Source organism: Phoxinus phoxinus (genome assembly GCF_949152265.1).
Source record: "Phoxinus phoxinus genome assembly, chromosome: 12".
NCBI lineage: Eukaryota > Metazoa > Chordata > Actinopteri > Cypriniformes > Leuciscidae > Phoxinus > Phoxinus phoxinus.
Window position 1 is genome coordinate 733,165 of NC_136887.1, and position 10,855 is coordinate 744,019.

The following is a 10,855-nucleotide window of genomic DNA, read 5'->3' on the forward strand; positions in this document are numbered from 1 at the left end:
CAGTTGCCCGTTCAAATATCCCAAAATAGTGTCACACCATATGATTTTGATTTGTGTGACAAAATCTTTTTGATTAGAACTGACTCAAAACATTATGCTTGGACTTTGAAAAGAGTAGGCTCACAAATAGACATCTGTATTATTTTTCTGTATTGTTTTGAGAATTTTTGCATTTTTTTTTTTGTTTTGTTTTATTCAAGTTCTCACTTTGAGAAACAAGTGCCGGACAGTCACACCATATGAGTTTTGTAAATTGTGAAAAAATGAGTGATGAACTGTTTTAATGTTGAATATGTTCACATAAAGCATAATGTTCTGCACAATACTGAGAATGTTTTTGGCAAATATATTTTGTATTCATACATGTTTGACACTGAAGACAGCAAAACTGCCATGTCACGTCACCCACCCATCAATCATTTAAAACGACACACTCATATGTTTATAAAGATATAGCTCATAAATGTGTGACAAGTATTCGCTGAGTTTTGTTTATGTTTAGAGACGTGCTCAAGAAAAAAAAGTTCACGAGACGGAGAGACAGAAAGCACACCGTTTAATTTCTTTATTTTACAAAAGCACGTTTTGTTTTGATTGTAAGTGGGCACATACAAAAGTAGACATCTCACAGATTCTTTTTCATATTTATTAAGTCTGTATGACCATATATGACGGAGTATTTTAAGTCTATGTTGCTGCTATGTAAAAAACAAACAAACAGCAAAACACCCCGCGCGTTTGCTGACCCCAGAGGGTTAAAGGACAAGTTCGGTATTTTACACTTAAAGCCCTATTTACAGATCGTATCTGATGAAATAGAACGGTTAAGTTTAAAATTTGGACACATGTTCCAGTCCCGAGAATTTTGGGTTTATTTCGCTTCCCCCCCCACCCCCACACAATGGTTGTCTGTGGCCACTGGAAGATTCCTTCCTAAAACACATTAAACTTTCGTTTACAAAGACGTGAAACTCACCGAGTGGTCAGGGGTGTTCACTGATACGGTCCCAAAAAAAATCGCTGAAAAAGATGCTTTCCAACAGGTTTTATCGTAGTGTTTGTCCACCTCCATTGACTTGTATGAATGTGCTGTGTGAGGTACGTTATTCCTCCGCCGCTTCTTCTTCTGCTTCTTCTGTGTATTAAATGAAATGCCAGCGGTTTGCTTGCAATCGGCAAAGGTGCATTATCGCCACCAACTGGTGTCTATTATTCAAGCTCTCAACGGAAGAATCTGGGTGTGACGCGTTTGGCAAAATAGGTCCACAAACGCTAAATAAAACTAAAATTCTCGGGACAGGAGCATGTGTCCAAATTTTAATCTTAACCGTTCTATTTCATCAGATACGGTCTGTAAACAGGGCTTTAAGTGTAAAATACCGAACTTGTCCTTTAACTAGAAGCAGCCGATTCGGTGACGTCTAAGATGATCCGTGCATCTAATGTAGCCTAGAGTAAAAAGCTGTAGATGATTTTCTTTGCAGTCTGAATGTCCACATCACACTAGGGGTCATCACTATTTCAGCATGTGGTAGACATTTTGCCTGGTTCTGGTTTTCAAACTGGTTCTGGTTTTATGAAAAATTATATAGTCCATAACATGTCAAAAGTGTGGCTCATGGTCACCAGTTTGAGAACCACTGTTAGGTTTAAATCTATGTTTATGGACTTTACAATTATATTACACAATGGAGGTGTGAACTTAAATATAATAGAAATGTAATATTCTATTAAGATATCACATAAGAATGGGGTTGTCATGCCACTATCTTATATCGTTTGATTCTTTATTGTATTACTAGGCCATATTCTAATATTCAGAATATAATTGCGTTCTAGTAATTCAGCAATAAACAATCAATATTTGACTAAAACTTGTCTATTAAAACCGGTTTGCAGGCACTGATGGTTTCTCGGTTGTTAATACATCTGAATATTTCATATTTATTAAGACATAAGTTCATGTCAGTGTGCAGTGCATTGCTCCAGTATTAAAGTATGATTGTTTTACATAATGTCTGTTTATTTACCTCGTCAGGGATATCCACATATAAATGCAGTAATAGGCTACTTGCACGCAGACTCGTTACGTACTTCCGCTTTGAAGTAATAGGGCTCGCTGAGTTCCGGTTTGTCGGCCATTGTTTTGGAGTTAGGAGGAAAATGTTCAGAAAAAAGTGTGTTTATAGATTTCAGAGACAGCAGAAGGTATACAATGTACACTGTTGTGTTCCGCTGTGTACATCTTCTGCAAAGTTCAACGGAACTTTAAGTTTTCACAGTTTTCCTTCAGATGTGGACCTTAGAAAACGGTGGCTTGTGAACATACGCCGAGACGATTTTTGTCCTACCAGCAATTCTAAGGTTTGCAGTAAACATTTTAGCAGTGATCAGATTATTGAACCGCAAACACCAGAGGCACGAAAAAAGTTAGTAACTGGCGCTGTGCCAGTGCTTTTTGCCTGGAATGATTACGCCGTTAAAGCATCGCGGTCCAGTGTGTGGGAGAGGAGAGAGAGGCCTGCTGAAGTGGTATCCGTCGAACCCATACCCATGGATGTTACGATGGATCACGATTACTGTAGCACTCCTGAGCCTTCATTTTCAGACCTGGCATGTGCTAAAATAGAAGAACTTTCTAATAAAGTGGAGGAGCTGAACAAACAGCTACAAGAGCTACACGTTCAGCGTGATTTTGGATTGGAACGGTTTGCCGGCTCAGATGAGGACATCAGATTTTACACAAGGTAGGTCTAAAGATTGGTAGAATTTTACGATTAGATGTGATTACATGTACTCAGTTTTAGATGCATGTACCTGCATTACTAACACGGAAACATGTCAACAATTTGTAAATGTATTCAGTAACACTTCTGCTTATAGGTTCCCCAGCTACCGTCACCTGATGTCATTCTGGTGGCTAATCGAGCCTTCCATACACAAAATCATTCGTGTGTCCAGGGCTAAATCTGCTGCTAGAAAGCAGGAAGACATCATACGTGTACTGCCACCATCAGAGGTAGGTTATATTCACACAGTAAGCGTGACTACATTTACAGAACACAGTACAGGGTAGTATTTACAATGTGTTATCTATATATACTAGCAGCTACTCTTAGTCTACCTCATAAGACTCTTGTCTGTTACAGGGCTGCTCTCTATCACTTTATCATACTTACAAGCTCTATTTGCACTATACAGTATGTCTGCATTTGCACTACTCTGTCTGGTTTGCACTCTCTGCCATGTGCCCTTACTTGTATATTGCATTTGTTTTTTTATATGTATAATTGTATTTATTCATTTTTCTTTGTATTTTTAAAATTCTACTTTATGTTATCCGTTATCCACCAAGGGTCTGAGAGTAACGCAATTTCAATTTTCTGTATGTCCTGTACATGTGGCAGAATTGACAATAAAGCTGACTTTGACTTTAATATGTTCTTATACAAACTTAACTTTCATGCATTTTTTTTTACCTTTCCAGAGACAGCTGCTGCAACCAATCGATGAGTTTTTTCTTTTCCTTGTCTACCTGTCAGTTGGATTAAAGGAGAGAATCCTGGCACACCTTTTCCATATGCATCCTTCCACAGTGAGCAGAATAATTGCGACATGGACAAACTACCTCTATACGCTGCTGGGATCAGTGTGTGTGTGGCTTTCAGCAGCTGATGTAAAATCTAACCTCCCTGAAGACTTCTCTGATTTCCCAGACACACAGGTCATCATTGACTGCACTGAGATCAGATGTCAAACACCATCCTCACCACTTCTCCAAAGTGAAATGTACTCAAATTACAAATCTCACTGCACAATGAAAGGCCTCATTGGAATAGCTCCTCATGGTCCAGTGACATTCGTCTCTCAGCTTTATGCTGGGTCAGTGAGTGACAGGGAGATCTTTAAACAGTGTGGGATAACAAAAAGACTGACAGAAGACATGGCAGTTATGGTTGATAAAGGCTTTCTGATTAGTGACTGTGTCAAATGCAAAGTGTACTGTCCACCATTTCTGTCCAGGGGAAAGCAGATGCCAGCACATCAGGTGAAAGAAACGCAGGCAATAGCGAGACTGCGTGTGCACGTGGAACGGGTCATCAGGAGGATCAAACAAAACAAACTTTTTGATGGTGTCATCACACTTTCCCACAGTGTTAACATTAATCAACTTTTTACAGTTGCATGTCTGTTGTCAAATTATCAAAACAAGGCATTAGTCAAGACATGGATCAAATGAAATCTTAGATTACTTTTTATGTTAACTACTGGAATGCTATTCCATATTTATGACTTACTCTAACTGTTAATGTTTCATTGCCATTCTCAATAAATGTTAACTCAATCTATGTTTATTTTAAGAAGAAATTGTTATGACAAGCAAGATAAATAGTTTACTGTAAATTAAACTGACATTGTACATATCAGAAAATGAAATTGAACATAAGAAACAGACATTGTACAAATAAAACATTTAACATTTAATAACATGTTTGAGTGCTGTTTTACAGATTTATCTAATTTCTCTGACTTCTTTAAAATTTCAGTTATTACATTGACTATTTCATACAGTAAGTATTTACTGTAGATGTGCTGAACAAAATAATCCAGTTATTTCATTAAGTATTTTGGCATGTATGTGTAAAAGTAAAAATAATCCACCTTCTCTCTGATAACTTTGTGCACTGAAGTGTCACTGTAGATACGCTGGATAAAATAATCCTCCTGGGCCCACACCATGAAATCACACCACTGCATTCCTGAGACCAGTAGTTGTCCCTGCACTTGGTAATAGTAGGCATGGCTCTTTTTCAGGGTGAGAAATCCATGGTCCATTTGCAAATATTTGCAGTCAACAATGTTTTTGACATTAGGACATTTAATTTCAACAAGTCCAAACTGAGGATTGTCAGTGGGATCGAAAACTACGCCATCAGGGGATGCACCAAGCCAGGGAGCATTAGGATGGATGATTAAACCACAGGGTGAGTAGTTCACATTTTTCAACTTGCTATATTCCACTGTTACCTCTGACTCCATTTCAGCACCTCTTCTCATCTCTGCTGTCTGTCGGGTTCCTCTGATGATTCGCTCTGCAAGGGACTCTGCAGAGCTTAGGCCTCTGACATGGCATATCTCCCGAAACCTGGAAGCGGTTACTCTTGATCTGCGAAGCTGATGCCAGTCAGGACAAGAGCTTTGCTCACGTGTTGCCTCTTCAATTTTCTGAGCCGTATCTAATGGTGTGTTTAGACTTTGAAGGTGTAAGAGCTCCTCCTCAGTGCAAACAAACATGCATTTAGATGGAGCAAGATAATATCCTTCAAGAGGCAAAGGTGGAGTTGATGGGGCATCGTGTAGTGTGATGTACCGTGATGTTAAGACAGGCTGCTGGTAAGACAATGCGCTTCCTTCCTGGACCAACCCGAATGCACTTTCAACAAGTGGCTTGTCAGGTGACATGTTCATGCTGGTAACAAGTGGCTTGTCCTCAGGGCTGAATTCTGCGTATGCCTCCTCAACTCTAAACATGCATGAATCTGGTAAAGGGCCCACCATCCCTCTGTAGAGTCCACTTCTGTAGGAAAATGTTTAGCTGTATTATTGCTTTAATTACTATTTCTATAGTTTTTTTACAATTTTTATGTATTATTTTAAATGTTTAAAGACTTTAACAGCATAAAGCCTTGCAATGAAATGCAGCAAAGTATCTTTGTTCTCAGCATCCTTGTAACAAAAAAAAATGTGGTTGCTGAACTTACCTCACTCCACCTTGTGCAGAACGATTTGCTATAGGTTTTGTGATGACCATGGCATTGATGGGGCCTGGTTTCACGCCCTGACAGACAAGTGTAAATAATCTTAGAGAGAAGAACAAAGCTGAAACTATAAACTTAAAAATGCGCTTTTAAAAGAATTCAGTTTCTGCATAAAATGACCCTGCATAATGTAAAGAACATACTTTGAAAATTTAACCTTGATATCTTTAATATGAACTGAATAAAATCATGTCAAATATTGAAATCATGGTGAAATAAATGGTTGAAATTTAACTTTGATGCTCCTGATGTCAAAATTACACTGTGATTTTAGTCTAAATTTCACAAGCAATGCCACATATTGTGATTATATTTTCTTATAAATAAGGCTAAATTTCTGATGTTAAATTACCATTGTTCGTGGTTTATGCCAGGATTGTTCTCTTTCAGTGCAGCTAAGCACAGGGGGTACAACAGATAAATTAAGCTGGGAATAATGGGCAGTTTGAAACAGCAAGGCAACCGTGTGATTGCACAAAGCAGTGCCTGCCACACATGAACACTTGCTGTGTGTTAGCACCACAGGTGAAACATCCCTGAGTCCAACCTAAAAAAAAAAAAAAAAAAAAATTAACAACTTGTACTTCTTGCTAATAAAGTCTAAGTTAGTAGCATGTTAATTTTAGTAGAACAATAACCAAGGTGGCTTTGTAGGAGCAGAATACACTGTGGCTACTCTGGGTTTATGCAATACTTCATACTGGAACCACACAGGTATCTTAAGAAATACGGATTTCAAATTCAGACTGACAGCATTCTGATTATTTTGCAAAACCTCCTTGTTATTTGTAATACTTCAAGAAAATGAACACATCGGAACACACATGAACAATTCAGAACACACATTAAGGCATTTGAACACACTTGAACACCTGAACACTTGAACACCTGAACTGGTTTTGGAGAACGGTGAACCCTATGTCTCTAGCATACTATTAAATTGTGTGGTGCCTCATTCTTCCTCATTGACCTGTAACACAAGGCTCTAACGCAGACTTCCCCTGACAGCCTGTCTTTATTTGATACTGAAAGCAATAACACAAGCACATATTATGCAAACAATTAAGGCATTCCTGTTTGTTTACAGTTAGCTAACAGTTAGCACTGAAAGCTGATTAACATTAAATGTTGCTTACCTTCGTAACCGTGTATATACGAGGCTGCGTATAATTTAAAGCCTTTCTCCAGCTTGCTGGATGGAGCTTTGGTTGTTTTGCAAATACGATGCACGTCAGTAACGTTAATCCGTGGGAGATCTTGGAGACAGCGGGTGTAGAACGTAGCCATTGCTAAACCGGAACTGACTGAGCCCTATTTAAAAGAACGCGGAAGTAGGTGTGCAAGTAGCGTATTGTGGTTTCAATGATCAAGTGCTGCTAACCCTCTTTATGTGATTCTTCATGAGGAATTATGTGCAATTAGTTATTTGTGAAATGGAAAATACATTGTCTTAATATTTTTTTATCCTGAACTAACACTCTCTCTCTCTCTCACTCTCTCTCACTCACTCACTCACTCACTCACACACACACACACACACACACACACACACACACAGAAAGTGAGGGAAAGTCAGGTTTATTTATGTATTTCATGTTCTAGTTTGCAGTTTAGTAGTGTAAATGTAATGTGTTTGTCCAGGCAGAAGTGAAGCATATGAACCCGGAGCTGAATTCAGGACTTCTGTGAGACTCTTTCGATGAGGAGCGCAAAACCTCACAACACCTGCCCGTCGGTGATTGGTTGGAACACCAGGGTCTCTGCACATTTTTTAAAGTCAAATTTTAGGCTTTTTAAGACCTTTTTAAGACCTGAAGAAATCAAAATTAATACCGTACATTAGGGGTTTGCAATATTAACAAAAATATATCTCGATATTTTCAAAGTTTTGTTGATAATAATTAGATGATATTTCACTGATTTTGTACTGGTACCATGGCTGGTTTAGGCCTGTTGTTGACAGCAGACTCACAAAGATATTCATATTTAACATATTCTGTGCAGTGGTCAGTTCACAGTAGTGACTGAAATAAAATAAATATATTAAGGGGCAATATTTACCACCTTAAATTGATTTCCAGGGGCATTTTCACCTAAATATGGAAATTATTTCTAAACGTATTTAGAGGTATGCATCACATTTTATGTCAAATTCTAACATTCAAATTCAATTCTATTAGAATAAGACCGTACCACTGTTAAATTAAATAATTAAATAAAAATCCATCCTTGCAGTGCAGAGGTGACACAGAAGCGGCATCCGAACTGGCATTACTGTATTTACACTTAATTTGCAATTGCATAAATAAAGCTATTCAATATTTAAATATGAAATTATTTATAATTTTAACATTTTAATTAAAGGGTACTTTAAATATGCAACTAAACCCGCCAGTAGGTGGCAGTAAGTCACTGTCTTAATAAGCGAGTTGTTGGAGTTTTATTCAACCGATTTGTTCAAACGGCCGATTCATTCATTGAATCGAATGATTCGTTCAAAACGCGGATTTCAGTTTTTAAAAAAGAATCGCTGTCTGTTGGACTACAGTTTCATTATGAAACTCTCGTCGGCAAAATAAATCGGGAAACAAACAATATTGCCAATATAAAAAGTAACACACAATGTTAACTTTATTGTTAATTTAACTTGTTGTATAAAATAAATAGCACATTTGCAATTGTGCACTGGAAAACGGCACTCTTGCTCGTGATATTCTAATATAACAACATAATATGATATAAATATAATAAGACAAAAACTCATTTGGGCACATATCTATAACTGCACTGACACATCACGCAGTGAAAGCAAGCATGAGAGACAAACACGATGTCAGCTCGAACTCGCAGTGTCTCGTACGTAGTTAAAACAATGATTACAATATCATCATAGTTCATAGACAATCCTAAGCACAAAGAATGAACTTACTATTGAACTGACATTTACTCGTTCTCTTATCCTCTCCTCTCTCGCATGCAGGAGACAGACGCAGGCTAATACGCTGCCGTAAACGACGCGAATTGTCACGTGAACAAGCAAATCCACAAAGATAGAATAATATAAATAATACGTAAGCTAATTAGATAATTTTCATTTGGAAAGCATTTAGATACGTCGTCAAAGTGTCATCTAAAATTTAAGACCTTCCATAGGTAAAAATAAGACTTTTCATAAGTAAAAATAAGACTAAGACTTTTTAAGGCCTTAAATTTTAAATATCGAATTTAAGACCTTTTAATACTTTTTAAGGATCCGCGGGGACCCTGGAACACGGTTTATTTTGGTTCTGAGTGGTTGGTGAAACCAATAGTTTTTGTGTGCAGATCTCAGAGCCTAGGCTGCCTACAGAGACGCGGTGTTCTGACAGCTTGCTTATGGGGCGGCAGCTAGCGGATCGTTAGGAGAGATGAATGTGATCATTTATGTTTGGGCCTGAAATCGCTGATACAACCTTTAACACACGCATAGATATACTATAGAATAACTATTTACTAGTCTCTGTATTTAGTTCAGTGTGTTAAATAATGTGCTTTTTTGCCATTTGTTGTGTATCTTTGGATTATGTTGTGTTGTAAATAAATCCAAACAATCAAAAAGCCATTCTTTTTAAAATCTCCTCATTCTTTGTTCAAAGTTCCTTATAATGATAGTGCCTGAGAGCTCCTAATAGGGTCATTATGGGAGAGTCTTTGTCTTTCTCAGGTGTGAAACACTCAATATTCATGGCTTACGACTACTCGCATAAAGCTTTCTTACACAACACATGTCTTACACATTTTAAATCAATATATTGTCTGATCTGAATATCTTATCTGAGTATTCGGGATGATTTTCACATAGTTTTGGAGCAAATATTCTAGGCCACGTGATACAATTTTCAAAAGTCTTCTGAAAAAATAATCAGTTTGGGTTTCATGACCTTATTTCAGTGACTTTTTTTTGTCATTTTCACAAACCACGCGTAAATGATATTATCTCAAAACTACAAAATTTTACATACATGCTGCTGACATATTATTGTAGCAGAGTTTGTGATGAATGCAGTGTAATAAGACTTTAGCCATGAAAATGTCACAAGTAACAGAAATAAGCACAAATGTTAGAGCATGTCAGAACACCTCCAGGACCCAGAAAACACCTCAGACCCCAGAGGGTTACTATAAGAAGAGGAAGTTGAACAGAGACTGTGGGTCACTTTTCAGGTTTCATCATGAATGTTTGTCCAATAAATCACAATAAGCGTTGTGCTTTGAAGTCTCAGCTTTAAAATTCTGTCAATTTGATCACAAAATTCAAACAATAAATACCGCTTTGGCGCTCTTTAATGTGACGTGAATGATCACTGTAGCGCCTGAGTTCAAGTGGAGTAAACTCTTTACTACGTTACTGAAGGAAATGAACATGAATGAACATCAGAAAATATGTTGAAATATACAGAACAACTTACCATAATCCGTATCATGTCTCATGTAATCGTTTCAAGATGTACAAAACCCGCTTGTAAACAGAAAAGCATTAACTTCAGCAAGAGCTCGCAGTCGAGATAAAGCGTGAGATTTTGGGGGAAGTCAAGGGCCAGATTCAAGAGTTGACTCAAGATGTGGTGAGAGAGTTAACTGTGCAGCCCCTGTAAATCATGCATCCTCGCAACAGCCGGCTTTTCCTGTGCCTAGGAGGAGAGAGTATCAGTCGACAGGGTTACCTGCTCCAACTGATCATCAAGGGACACACTCCTTTATTGATAACCACTCCTTTATTGCTGATTGTGCTATGGTGGAAGTTGTGATTCAGAATGTTCCTTGTAAAGGCCTGTTAGACACGGGTTCGCAGGTAACTTTAATGCGACAGAGTATGCTAGAAGAGACTTTCCCTAGCTATAGATTGGATGATACCCCTCTGTTGACACTGAGAGCTGCAAATGGCCTAGAAATCTCTTATGTGGGGTACGCATTATTGGACTTTGAAGTGGCAGGCATCCAACTTCAGGGAAGGGGCATTGTGATTGAAACCCAAGTGTATTACACAAATAAAATGT

The 10,855-nt window shown here is 37.9% G+C and overlaps 2 protein-coding genes across 2 annotated transcripts; one reads left to right on the forward strand and one right to left on the reverse strand.

The window, feature by feature from the left end:
* Window positions 1–2,082: 2,082 nt before the first annotated feature.
* Window positions 2,083–4,240, forward strand: LOC307008033 (uncharacterized protein; the record flags this gene model as incomplete). Its single annotated transcript, XM_079630587.1, has 3 exons — window positions 2,083–2,747; window positions 2,884–3,019; window positions 3,488–4,240. The coding sequence occupies exons 1-3, from the start codon at window positions 2,164–2,166 to the stop codon at window positions 4,238–4,240; spliced, it is 1,473 nt and encodes a 490-aa protein (XP_079486713.1). The 5' UTR covers window positions 2,083–2,163.
* Window positions 4,241–4,596: 356 nt separating this feature from the next.
* Window positions 4,597–7,167, reverse strand: LOC307008484 (uncharacterized protein). The gene is made up of 5 exons (XM_079631279.1): window positions 6,956–7,167; window positions 6,753–6,844; window positions 6,172–6,366; window positions 5,763–5,839; window positions 4,597–5,578 (listed from the first exon to the last, which is right to left on the reverse strand). Exons 1-5 carry the CDS (start codon window positions 7,104–7,106, stop codon window positions 4,612–4,614), a joined length of 1,482 nt encoding a protein of 493 aa, XP_079487405.1. The 5' UTR covers window positions 7,107–7,167; the 3' UTR covers window positions 4,597–4,611.
* Between the last annotated feature and the right edge of the window lie 3,688 nt (window positions 7,168–10,855).

Coding starts and splice junctions, on each gene's coding strand:
- LOC307008484 (XM_079631279.1), bottom strand. CDS start 7,106: ATGGCTACGTTCTACACCCGCTGTCTCCAAGATCTCCCACGGATTAAC. Junction 6,845..6,955: donor GTATATACACGGTTACGAAG/GTAAGCAACATT, acceptor TATTGCTTTCAG/TATCAAATAAAGACAGGCTG. Junction 6,367..6,752: donor AGGCACCACACAATTTAATA/GTATGCTAGAGA, acceptor TTTTTTTTTTAG/GTTGGACTCAGGGATGTTTC.